The sequence below is a fragment of the Lichenostomus cassidix genome, chromosome 5 (genome assembly GCF_008360975.1).
Source record: "Lichenostomus cassidix isolate B80296 chromosome 5, HeHo_3.0, whole genome shotgun sequence".
NCBI lineage: Eukaryota > Metazoa > Chordata > Aves > Passeriformes > Meliphagidae > Lichenostomus > Lichenostomus cassidix.
The window spans coordinates 47,126,093-47,139,394 of NC_139486.1; the positions used below are offsets into that span (position 1 = coordinate 47,126,093).

General features: G+C 40.8%; 1 protein-coding gene across 1 annotated transcript in view; it reads right to left on the minus strand.

Moving 5' to 3' along the window:
* Positions 1-13,302, minus strand: part of TRPM5 (transient receptor potential cation channel subfamily M member 5) — a 46,652-nt gene that overhangs the window by 15,500 nt on the left and 17,850 nt on the right. Inside the window, exons 7-15 of the mRNA XM_085062886.1 lie at positions 12,006-12,070; positions 10,061-10,252; positions 8,628-8,730; positions 7,644-7,762; positions 6,656-7,006; positions 4,449-4,580; positions 3,099-3,222; positions 1,491-1,636; positions 641-753 (exon numbers count right to left, since the gene is read on the minus strand). Coding sequence (XP_084919012.1) covers positions 641-753; positions 1,491-1,636; positions 3,099-3,222; positions 4,449-4,580; positions 6,656-7,006; positions 7,644-7,762; positions 8,628-8,730; positions 10,061-10,252; positions 12,006-12,070 — 1,345 coding nt within the window. The remainder of the gene's footprint in view (positions 1-640; positions 754-1,490; positions 1,637-3,098; positions 3,223-4,448; positions 4,581-6,655; positions 7,007-7,643; positions 7,763-8,627; positions 8,731-10,060; positions 10,253-12,005; positions 12,071-13,302) is intronic.

A 13,302-nucleotide genomic window follows, 5' to 3' on the forward strand; every position in this document is an offset into this window, starting at 1 on the left:
CCTGAGTTTTTATGACTGTCTGAGCAGTCTGGCTGGTCTTTTTTTCCTTTTCTGCTTTTTTATTTTATTTAGTTGTTTGCTTTTTGTGGTGTGAGGTGTTTTGTTTTGTTGGGGTTTTTTGTGTATGGATTTGTTTTCAAGAAAACCTGAGATTGTAAGGCACTGAATTTGAAAATCTTAATTGATTTTGATTGACTGACAATTTAATGTCAGTCAATTTTAAGCTGTGTTTTTAAACTTGACTTCTGGTTATCAAGGCTTGTGGCTGGTAACACTGCTCTGTGATGACTGTTTTCCTTGGATAAGGTACTGAGGTATCTAGAAACAAATGGTGCTGCTGCTGGAGATTCTACACATTGCTGTGTAGAATCTGGAGCTGACAGAACTCCAACAGGCTTCTCTGTGGACTGTGCAAAATAGAATGATTTCTGTGAAACGGTGGCATTGACCTTGTATGAGAGCAGGCACTAGCACAGGACACAGAAATCACTCAGCCCCACAGAAAACTGATTTGTTTATGTGATATTAAGTGATGTTAGTGTTTTAATCACTTCTGGGAGAAAATTTGAGTCTGAATATTTTTTATGGCTTATTTTTCATCACTTACTTATGTCTTGCACCCAAGTAGTTATGTTTATACCTGAATGATATTAAATTTGTGTAGATTAAGAAAGGACACCAGAATCCACAGATTAACTTGAGGATCTGTGTGCTTGTAGACATGTCTCCCCACCATATTTTTGTCAGGAAGGCCTGAAAGTGAAGAGAGAAGAGATGGCTTTAATATCACAAAAACATACTTGGAAATGAAGTGCAGCTATGTTTGGTGACTCCTAAGATAGTGAATGCTCTGGGAACCTCCCACCTTCACAGCAAACAGGCTCTGTGTGTGCCTTTCTGCAGATGTTGAGTATGAAAAGAGTTATTCAGAGACCAATGGAAAGAACAGCAAGCCAAATGGAATTAAGCAACATCTGTGGTACTAAGGAAGCCCAAGTCAGGCACTGGGAGCTAAAAGCAGCATCACTCTTAATTTAGCTTTGTGTATGCGGAGAGAACTCAGGTTTGTGAGAGCAAAGCTGAATAGTAATTCAATTTAACTTTTATCAGTGAGCTCTCTCTTGAATCTGAACAAGAAGTTACCTCACATCTTGGAGCAGCTTCATTATGCCCCAGGCAGATTTACAGTTCTTTTCTGATGCTTCTCTGTGAGCAAGGAAGGAATAAAAAGCACGTGATGGATTAAGGGCTAAACCTTCTCCTCAGCACACTGGTCTGTGTGCCAGCTGGATGAGAGGGTGGGGAAAGGGGAAACTCTGCTGCTTTGGCAAGGACATGGTATAGTGTCCTCTTTGGCTGTTGCTAGGGAGAGAGGAGAGTCCTTTTTCTGAAGAACAGCTCTTAGGGGAATACATTTCATGGGGTTGTTCAGTTCCTGTGCTGTCCTCTCCTGTGCCCAACTTCAGGCCTTGGGGGCATGGAAAACTTACCTGGACACCATCATGTGCAAAGAAAGACTTTGCATCAGCTTCTGTGGCCAGCTGAAGGCACGTGGTTTTGCTCCAGTACTGATTTTTCCTCACCAACAGAGCAAACGCTCTCTCCTCACTGTTGTGGTAGCATTCACTAAACAGCTCTGCCACATGAAGGAAACACAGACAAAAAATGGATCTCTTGGGTGATCTTACATTTTGGAGGATGAGTTGTCATGCTGTCCCTGCTCTCCTGGACAGACTAAAGAAGATGAGCAGCTCAGCTTTCTCTAGACAACCAATCCTTCATTTTAAGACAGAGCTACTTGACATAAAATAATATTAGACTTGGTGGCGTGTTATGGCATAGTTGTTTCCAGAGAAACTGGTCCTGGAGCTTAGAAACAAGGATAAATTTAAACAGTCCAAAAAAAAAACCAAAACCCCAAGATCTTCTCATTAGACAAGATCTGACTTCTTGTGTATGTTTCATTCTACTGATTCACTTGATTATCTCAGTACCTTTCCTAAGCCAGCCTACATCTTATTACACTGTGAGGCCTGGAGAAAGGATCAAGGGCACTTAAAATAAGATGATATACAAACAGCTTTTCTATTTGATGTGGTATTTATCATTCTTAAAGAAAGTTTGGATTATGTAATATTGACAGCATTATCCAGGCCAGAAATTAAAACTGAGGATCTGATCTAATACTTATCAAAGCCAAGGGGCAGACTTCTGTGTATTGGGTTAGGCCCCCTAATTCCATGACTAAATTACTCAAGCCCTGTGATTATATGAGAACCTGCTTTTTAATTTTTGTAAATAATAATGGCCCTGTGAGAAGAGAAAACGTGATCTGTGTATAGATAATTTCACAATGCCTGCATGAGCCTTCAGCTGCTTGATGAGCTGTCTCTAAAGGGAGAGGAGTCTCTGTGTTTGTTTCCATGTGGGGAATACTTTAAAGCCCTCTCACAGCAGTGAAGGTATGGATTGGACTGAAGTCAGATCAGCAGAGAAGCTTGTGTGCAGACATCTGTTTCTAAAGCAAGCACAGGGGAGAGGGTTCAGCATTCCGGCACTGCGGATGCCTGGATCTGACTGCTGTAGGGAGGGGCGGCTTGTCTGCTGCACAACCAGTCTGAGCCTCACTGCAGCTTGCAGTGCACTTGGCCCTCTTCTGGGTGAGGTAATCTCAAATTATTTTTAGCAGCAATGACAAAATTTAAAACTTGTTGCTCTAGTGGCCCTTACAGAGCAAGCTTGATATTGCAGGAGAAGCAGGCTGCTGGTGAGCCTGGAAGTGTTTTGGTTATTCTGTCTTCCACATCACTGTAACACACCTTGTGCTAAGATCAGACAATTAAAATACCAACAAGCAGCAGGAGAGTATCCATGCATCCCAGGGGGCCAATGTTGGAACACAGATTTTTCCAGAAGGAGTGGGTTTTAAATCTTTCTGCTGTATCGGAATGTTTGGGACTGCCTGTGCTGCAAGGCTGTTAAATTATTCATGGTGGTTGACCTTTTCCAACTGAAACAGTATTTTTTTCACTTGCTTGCCTTCCAATGGCAGTTCCTTCTTAAATTCTCAATGCCATTCAAAAAGTGCCATTACTTACCAACAGCGAGCTGCTCATACTTGGCCTCTTTCATTATGCAGGCTGCTTTGGTCTCAGTCTCCAGGCGGGACATCTCTTTGAGGATCTTGCAGGCTGCCAGAGCTGAAGCTACACCCTCCTGACCCTGTAGAATTGAAAGGGGTGCTGCTGTCACCCTCCACTGGGGGGCATTTCTGAACAGGGGAAGACTCCACTATGCAACACATTTAACAGCAACAAAAAGTTCAGGCACGTCTTCCCTTTCAAGAAAAATGTTCCCTCAAATACAGATCTGAAAGGCCAAAATGCTGATCGGTTTTGATGATATTTGAGAATTAAAACCATATATTGTGGATGGCCCATCCCTGGCAGTGTTCTAGGCCAGGCTGGATGTGACTTTGAGCAATCCTGTCTTGCAGGGGGTGTTCCTGCCCATCACAGTGTCACTTTAAGGTCACTTCCAACACAAACTCTTCTATGATTCTTTATCGGTAGTTCTTGTGCCTTGTGAGGCTGAAGACTTCTGGGTCCAGGCTCTTGGAGGGGCCTGATTTAGGGCAGCAATCAAAGACTGAAAGGAGAATAACGTGCTCTGGAAATAGAGCAACAACACAGTCTCACTGTGTCGAGATACCTCGAAGGCGGCTGAGCCGCAACCGTGCACAGAGATGCGGGAGAAAGGAGGGAGCACAGCTGGCAGAGGCACAGCTGGCAGAGGCACACAATGGCCCAGAGCAGGACGTGCGCTCCGCTCGGGGCTGCGCTGGTGTGTTCGCACGCACATCGCTCACCCACCGCCCGCCCAGCCGCGCTGCGCTGCCTCCCTGCCCGCCTCCCCCCGGCCAGATGCGCTCCTCTGCAAGCGCAGGGATGGAGCCTGAGAGCTGTCTCCCTCTCCGCGGGGGCAGGGAGGCTCCCAGATGCAGGGGACAGCGCTGGGGTGTCAAACAGGAGGCGATTATGCCAGCTGGAAGCTCAAGCGCGATGCTGTTCCCTGGGTGCGGAGCACGTAAGCGGGAGATGCTCTAAGGCTCCGTCTTCCCTGCCGTCACGCTCGGAGCCAAACAATCGCCCATTGTTGGAGGCACAAAACCTGCGCCGGGAGCTGTGAGTCACCAGGGCAGGGAGGGCAGCTCTGCTCTGCTCTGCCGCACAGCTTCGGGCTGAGCTGATTTACACCTGCTCTGCCCTCCCTCCCGCTGGCGTGAGCCATGCAGAGATGAAAGGCTCTATAAATGCCACCTCTCGTGTTTTGGAAACAAACCTATCTGTCATCTGAGCTGCAAGGCTGAGCAAAAAAAAAAAAAAAAAATCTCGTAAACTCGAAATATGCCAATACTTCACCTGAAGCAGCTACAGCTCAGAGCTTACCATAGCCCAGAAATAGTTTGCCATCTTGTGCCGGTTTTGAAGTACTGCCCATACAAACAAATCCCTCCAAGGATTTTCGCTTTTCTGGTTCATGTCCAAGGGCCCAGGTAATCGCTTTGCGTTCGTTTTATCCTGAAATATAGTTTGTAGAATTTAAAACCTGATTTGCGGTCTTGTTCCATCCAAATGAAACGATCTAAGCTGCTCTCAGCCTCGCCAGCTACTTCATGTTTCTTTGATTTTTCTTTTCTGTAGGACTGAAAGGTAATTAGTTCATTCTGTAGTGAGTTAAAGGATCCTTGTGTCCCCGATATAACCCAATATGTGTGAGAACATTCTGGATGAAACAGTGGCTCTGTTGAATGTTAAAGTTCTCATTGATTTTATTAAGGCTTGGGTTCAACCACTGGTGTGTAATATCAGACAAGACAAACCTGTGATTAACTAATCTGAGCTTGCCTTCAATTATATCAGACTCTGCTTGGCTGCCACAGAGGACATGGCTTCAGAGAAAAGGGAACAAAAGGCATTTTATTTCATCAGAAATAAATCTCGCCAAGGCCCTGTACAGGACAAGAATAGAGAACATCAATGCCCTTTTTAGTCTTTCCTTTGAGAAACCTTTCCCTCATTCAGGGAGCAGTTTAAGTAGAACACTGCTTATTCCTTTAGTACTTGATAAAAAAATTGTCCAGAGGAAGTGTAGCCACTCAGGTCAAGTTCTGAGTTTTAAGTATATTTAAAAACTGCCATTACATCTATTGTGTTGGTTAGAAGCAGCCAGAGTGGATTTTTTTATTAAACAGGTTCTTGTGAGAATGTATTTTGTAATAATTTAAATAATGGGATTCTGTTAAAATTTATTTTAATGGCATTTTTGTGGGATGTTGGGGTGTGTTTCTTCAGTTTGTAGTGAGCTATTGAATCAACTAAATTGCATGGACAGCTTTGCAGGAGACAAAGATATCCTAAAAGCCTCACCTGTCTTTGTAACCACTAGTTCCTGATTTGAAAAAAGACACACAATTTGGCAGCAGTGACAGTGCTATCCCAGAACTGTGATGCTCTTTCTGTTGCCAATGATAATGGGATTCAGCCACTGTTGGGAAGCAGCCATGGGAAGAAGATTTAAAAGGGAAAAAGCTCATAGGCAGCAGGATCTGATATCTGAATTGGGCCTTATTTACAGCACCTGGCTTTGGCTCACTTACTGCCAAGTGCCAGAAAGGTTAAGTGAGCCTTTGCGGCAAATTTTTATTTCTGTCAAATTTATATGCCTGGAGTCTGCTTAGTGACTTCAGAGGTACTGTCTCAAGTTGTGTGTCCTTGTGAATGAAAAAATGCTGAGTGGATTGAAATGTAACTTTTCATGCTATTAATTAATTTAGCTAGGCTTTATCAAAGTAAAATTGATTTAAGCTCTTGAGTGAGAATTACTTTTTTAAATTATTTTTTAGTTTTAGTGGTTTTAAGATGGAATTAGAACTTGGTAAATACCAAAAGGCTTAATTGTTTAGGTTGCCTTAAGCTGAATCTTAATGATATTTCTTTATACATCTTTGTTTTGAAATCTTGCACCCAAAATTGCTTTCAATTCTTTTGCAAGAACTTTGGTACTTAGCAGTTTTAATGATAAACACACTGTCAAAATGCAAAAATGATGATGCATCTATTGCACCACTGTGGGTTATCAACATTCCACAGTGGTATCCCCATCACATATTACCCTTGTCACATGTTGGCCAGCACACCTGCCAGGGCCACTTCACACAGTTGTTCCAATTTCTTGCTGTGTTATGTCACTCAATAACAAAACTATGAAGATCTAAAGGCAAATATCAAATACTGTATATTATTGAATATCAATATCTGAGTGTGGTCTACTCATACAGAGATAAATCTGAGAATAGTTTCAGGTACAAAGATGACCATTTTCAGACTTGCCATTGAAAATGTCCATTGCCTGTTTTATCTCCCAGAAAATGCTGCCTTTCAAATAGTTCTGCTTGAAGTTCTGTATGAGAAAAACAGACCACTATTTTTATATCTAATTACTCCTTAGAAAATATAAATCTTATCACTTTGTATTTGCCATTTATCTTTCATTGACTCTGTTCCCTGCCCCACCCCAAAGGCTAGACCTAGTTAAAATTGTTCAGATTCTTAACCAGAGGGGAGCAGAACTACGATGAAAAGTTGTGACTCACAGATTTCTTCTTGCCTCCATGTCTGAGGTCTTGGTAGAAACCTTTGCATGCATCATGAAGAAAATCCTTTAGAACTCTAGAGACCTCACTGAGAGTGAAGAGGGGGCAGATCTCCTTCTGCTCATTTTGCTGCTGACTAGTGAGCCCTGCCAAGGTCAGTTTGCTTTCTTCATGTTTCTTCAGGAGAAGTTCATAGAGGAGACTTTTCTGAGAAATGGAACAGTAGAGTCTCTGCAGACGACTGTAGGTCAGGAACTCATATATGTTAGCCCCGTTGTCAATAAATAATTTTACGAATTCTGGTTTGTCGTTGACCAGAGCATCCATCATCACTTCCTCTAGGTCACAGGACTAGATTGATGAAAAGGAAAAAAGAAAAACAAACAAACAAGAAAACACCAAAGAAAGGAAATTTTAGGGCATAATCATGGATGGATAATGAGAGAGGTAAGATTTAACAAGAGGACATGCACAAGTTTTATCTTCCACCAGTCAACAGTACAATGAGAAAGGGGTGGAACTCTCTTAATTTCTCTCTGAGGAAATGTCTCTGCTGTGTTAAAACATCAACACAAATTGCATGCTGTAGGACTTGATGTGAGGTACCCACCACACTGGGTGTTTATTGAAATAGTTGAAAAATTATATTCTTCATACCACCTTGTAACAGTGGTATCTGCCTGCTTCTTGTGCTTTGTAAGGTTTGGTTTGTTTGCTTTAAAGGTCTATACAGAAGGGGAGAAAGATTGTTGCTCTCAAAGAGCTCAAGAAAGAGATGATGACCACTGAGTTATTCCCCTGTCTTTAGCCATTACCATATAGGGGGCCAGAAAGACAAACAGCCTCAGGAAGCTCACTGTCCCTGCCCAGCCTCTCAGTGGAGCATGCAGGTAGTGTTAAAATCTTAGTCCATCTCTTGGGGTGTTCCAGTGTCCTGTACACATTGGATTGTACACCAGTTGTCCCCTAAGGCAATTAAACCTGGTACCTTCCACTCCACGTCACCATTGAATATTTCACTTTTAGCAATGTCGACTCTATTCCAAGCCACTGCCAGCTTCAGTTCATCCAGATACTCCTGAGCCTCCTGAGTCTGACTTTTGCAGGCTGGAAAAAACAGGAAATGCAAATAAAGTCAGTATTTAGCAGTTATGTTTAATTTAATATACTATTGGTACTTTGATTAACAATGCCAGTTCTCCTTCAGCTATCACAGATCTGTAGGTTGCTTAACCAGAAACCCTTCACAGCAATGTTTTCCTAAAATTACAGGTATTGATATTCAAAAATGTTAATTTTTTCTAGATAAATTCTCTATTAAACTATTAAGTTTAAATGACTGTTGGATGTTAAGAGGGACACTGGCCTGCAGAATGCAGGGGACAGGATTGGCTGGTTTTGCCTTGTTTCAATTAGCACGTTAGGAATATAATGTCTTTTTTGTTTTCTCCCATGCTAAATTTAAGCTAACACAAACTATTAGGTTGATGGAAACTGAAATAGGTGGCAGCACAAGTAATGTCTTCTTTTAGAAGATACAGGGGAGATTTCATGTAGGAGAAATGGATTGTTTCTGAAACAAAGATAGTTCTGGTCTCCTTGTGGTTTTTGGTTTTGTTCTCTTGGGGTTTTTTAATGGTTTGTAATTGGAATAGTATATTGCTCCAGTATATTTCAGTTCTTCTATAGCCTCTGTTACAAAGAGAAGCAAGTAGTGAAATAAAGGAGTGACTAGAAAAGTACTATATAATAGCATGAGATTAAAAAGCAAACACTAGTTTAGAGCAAGGTTACAAGAGCTATGGTAACTGCCACAGTTTATCTGTCAATAAACAAACAAAAGAACAATGCATCAGAAATTAAATCTGATCCAACAGCCAGTTGAATTTGCACTGGAAAAAAAATGAAATATGACTTCTATGCCATAAATATATGACAACCCTTACACTGTGCTGTGTTTATTGTATCTTACCTTTCACTAAAGCTTTTAAAATGACTGTGTCCAGTTCTTCTGAACCATCTTGCTCGAAGTTGTGCAGAGTTAGAAGATGCTGGTGTGAAATAATGGTCTGAATCTATTTGGAGTTGAAACAAAAGTAATTTTACATGTTGTCCTATAGACATACGTTAGTGCCCAAGAGCTCAGTGAAGATCACCTATATGCCATTTCCCAAAAACTTATGTTCTAATTGTAAAGCTGAGGTTTGGCAAGAAGACAGGTATTATTAGTTCCCCATATATAAATAACTCCCAAGACAAGGAGGGAGTTATTGCCTTTTCCAAGTCACCTACCAGGATAGGAGGAACAGAACTTGGATATCCTGAGAAGCAGAGCAGTGTTTTAATTAAAAGATCCTTAACTTACATTCTTATTTGACTCAAAGTCGTGTTATAGCCAGCATACCACTAGTTTCATTTTACCTCATCCTGCTTTGACATTTAACTTTTCCCCTCTGAGTTGTTTATTTAAAAGCATAGTCTCTAACTCTTCTCTAAGTAAAAGTCCTCAAATATTGATATATACAGTACTCTTTTCTTTCCTTCTGCTTCTCTGTTTGAGTTTACTTTCTCGCAGTGCAGCTGCACTGAGACTTTGTGAGCATCTGGCAATATTGCTTCTAGATGCCTTTCATCCCCTTTTGTTAGTGATCTGGCAAAGTTCTTCCTAATGGAATTAGTTATGTGGAACTTTTAAAACTGAAGATTATGGCAGGGAATGCAGAGAACAGGTAGTGGGCCAGGTCAGGTGGACTTGGTTTATCTCAGAGGCACCCAATGCTCTTCATTTTTCACACAAAGACAATCTCCAAGTGGGGTTTTTGCTTCTAAAAGGCTTGTATGTAGTGATTTAAATTCAGCAAGTGTATACCAAGACAAAGACTAAGGAAGCTCTGTGAATCTGTTTTGTCTTTCTATTTTTAGAACAATAATTGTAAAAGAACAAGTAACTGACAATAGATTGGATGATTTCTAAACACGCTTCATTCTATTTAATTTATTCATGCTTCTCCACAGCTAGGTTTCCATTTAACAGCTGTAGATCATGAATTAGGTCTCTTCTGTCACAGCTGCACAAGCTCCACAGCTGTGGATATAAATAAAGCTTCATGTCCTACAGAAGGACTGTGGGGCTCCCGGGTGCTGGCTGTTACTTGAGGAAGTGACTGAGGAAGGACAGAGCCCTAAGTGTTCAGCTGAATTACTGTGACAACAGTCCTTTGCATGATCAAATGACCACTTGATTTTAATGCTAGAGAGGCATTCTATGACACTGGTGTCAAAGCACTGGAGTTCCCAAAACTTCTGAGCAGCTTCTTGCCAAACCTGCACTGATGTGGCTACCAAAGCCACAAGTGTTAGGAGAGAGCTTGTGAACATGGTAACTCATCAGACATAGAAGCTCACTGTCACTGTCCACTGGAGGATGTCCTTCCACGAGAAGCTTTCTGCAGGGAATTTCTCCTTAAACTGCTTTTCGACAGCTTCTGGCATGATAAGCTGTGGGTCATTGATGAATGCAGCCAAGATGTCAGCTGTACCTCCAGAGCCTGCTAAGATAAGCCAGGGAGCAGAATTTTCCAAACCGCTGCAGATTCTCTGTGGTTTAAGAAAGGATGTTTTTAGAATCCATATGTGGAAAGAAAATGTTATTCAAATGAAGGACTTCAAGCAAATCAGGAATAAATGTGTACCTAAATCAGACTGACTATGGAATCAGTCCAGACTCCTCTAAGCTATTAGGATTTTTTGACTTCTGTAGCAGGCCATCCATGCATAGGTCTCTGACTATGCTTCTTTTCATGACACATCTGCTGAGTAGCTAAGCAACCTCATTGGGACAAACAATGCATAAAATTTCTTTGACCCTGACTTTTTTTTTTCTTCCTCCTGAAATCTCTGTTTCAGCCTAGTCAAATGCAAGAATAACCTTGTGCAGAAATTATCAGCAGGCTTTTTTGTATAGGGTTGTTTTTTTCTATCTGCCAAATTTGCCTGTGGGAATACAATAGGAAAAAACCACTGAATCATAGCAACTACTAGAGTTAAACACTACTATTTCTATTACTTGTGCAATTAGAATGAGTCAGGCAGGTTGTTGAGAGAGGAAAGCAGAGGCTGTGGCATCATAATTGCAACAATATCTACTTGGTGCTAGACATTTCTTCCTCTGGAGATAAGCAAGACTGTACTGAATCAATTGTGGTGCAGGGTTTTTTTTAGTTTAGGTATTGAGGTTTTTTAAATTTTTTCTTATTCTTTGCATATTATCCATTTAAGAAACTGATATTCTGAAAAAGTGTGGGCAGTTATCCGTTCCCAGCCCATGTCAGTTTAGAGCTACCCCAGCCAGTCACTTTTAGTCTTCCAGTTATCATGTTTGCTAAAACTTTGAAAAGACGATTTATATCTAACAACATGGGATTTTTCTAAACTGAAGATATAGGAAACACTGCAATATTTAGCTCCTAGAAAAAAAAAGTTCATGAGGTGACATAATCTTTATTTAAAAAGTGAGATTTCTAATACAAGTGTGTGTTTTAGTCCAGCTGACAAAAAAGTTATGATAAGATACAAGAAACTGAAACTAGGAAACATCCCCAGAAAGGAGTCATTATTCTGAAAAAGGTTGCCAGCTTGCATGTCACAGTCCTGTCACTTGGAAACTTTAAATTATAGTTAAATTATGTCTCCCTAAAGGTATTTTAGACTGAGAGTAATTTTAAAAAAATAGCAAAATAAAAGAGAAATGAAAGCGTATCTCCTTGTTTACAGGTTCTTTAAGTTGTACAGCCACTCAGGAAAAACATCAAAATTGATCCTTCACTGAAGAAGATTAGGATTATTATCAGACAACACTCCAGTCTTCAATCCTACAATGTACTTCTGCTCAGTGGAACCAGGACACTCCCATTTCAAAAGGCATGTCCAGCAAACCTGGGCTTGTGCTTCCTCTGAGCTCTGGGACAGACAGTTGTCATTGTTGCAGAACACTGAAAGATTCATCCCTTTTTTTTGCCCGTGTTCTCAAGTAATATCACATAATCTCTGTTTCCCTAGGTCTGGAACTAGGTTCTGTGTGTTTGTTTTGGGTTTGGATTCTTTCTTCTCACTGGACAAGCTGGCAGTGGAAGTTTTAATGATCAGCTGCTAGCTATTCAAAAGGAAATAGTTCTGTCAAACAAATACTGGCAAATTTAACATTAACAGAGCTCAGTTCTTAATGGTGTATAGATGTGAATTTTGACTTTATGTAAAGTGCCAATAGACGTGTTTGTCATCCAGCCAAATTTTCCATTAATTACTTGGCACCAGGTAATTTATTTTTCTAAAGTTGAAATCAGCTTCTTACCTCAAGTGTGCCTGGTCCTCCATTTACCAGTAAGCAAAGCACAGGGATCTCAATGCTACCCGTTCCTGTGAAATAGATGGTTTAATTTAACTCTGTAATCCAAAGGTGACTATAGATTGGCCTGAAGGAGCTCAATCAAAACAGTAACATCATGAGATGAATGCTTCTTTCAGCTGGAAGATAAAAGGTGTTTGGTTCAAAGAATTTTTTGATGTTTCCCTTTGTAGATCTCCCAGAACTCAGTGCAGATCTCTACTTGCTGTTGGTTGTATCTCTTTTGGGATGCCTAGAGGGATAAGGTTGAACTGAGCTGTAGCCAGGAGGTGATTGGCAAGAAACTCAGTTTATTTAGTTTATTTAATGGAATAGCATTGTCACACCTCTCTAACGTGATGCTCTTTGAAGAGTGACCTCTGGTACTACAGGTTCCTCAAGGTATGATTAGGGCTACAAATATTCTTCATTTACCATAGATTTAGATAAAATGTAGCCAGAGGAGGATCAGGTGGATTCTGACTTTATGCTGTGAATCTGAAAAGTCCTTAATTGCAAAGACTATTCAGTACATAAAAAATTTCTGCTAAAAGACTTCTAGGTGGTTTTTTTTTTTTAAATAGGGAAATTCCGCATGACCTTATTAAAGCATTTAACTTCAGTAAAGCCACATAGCTTTGCTCAGAGTGTTTATAAATGAGCTTAAATGAATGACATTAGTTTTGTTTATAGAAGATAACACCAAATGCAGCATGTTCCAGCAAAATATTTGTCATATGAATCAGCATTCTTTGTCAGAATTATGTTTCCCTGGGAGCTGTTCAATCAGATTCCGTTTGTGAGCAGAAAGAGGCTACTTTGTAATTTTCAGTACTGCAACCTCCGGCTACTCTTACAGCCTGTCTGTGGTCTTTCCTATCCAAGTCACCAGATAAGGATTCTTCAGGTGAATTTGTGTTCTCAGGTACATTTATGCAACCACCCTGTGGGCTGTGTGAGTGGATATTCCATGGATGCACACAGCTGTGAATAAGTGAGCTCTGCCTCCTGTTTCAGCTGTGCTAGCACTGCAGGTAGTACAGAAACAAAGCAAAGGTAAAAGATCATTGTATTAGCTCGACAACTGAATTCTTTCCACAAATAGCAGTAGGAGACCTGCCCAATACCCAGTTCTTGTTATAAAAAGGTCACACAGATTCAGATGGACATTAGATGCTACGGTGTTTATCCAGGCTGAGATTTTATCCCGAAACAAATACGGCTTGAAACATTTCAGAGGGCTTTGGAACAAGCCTTTTCTTCC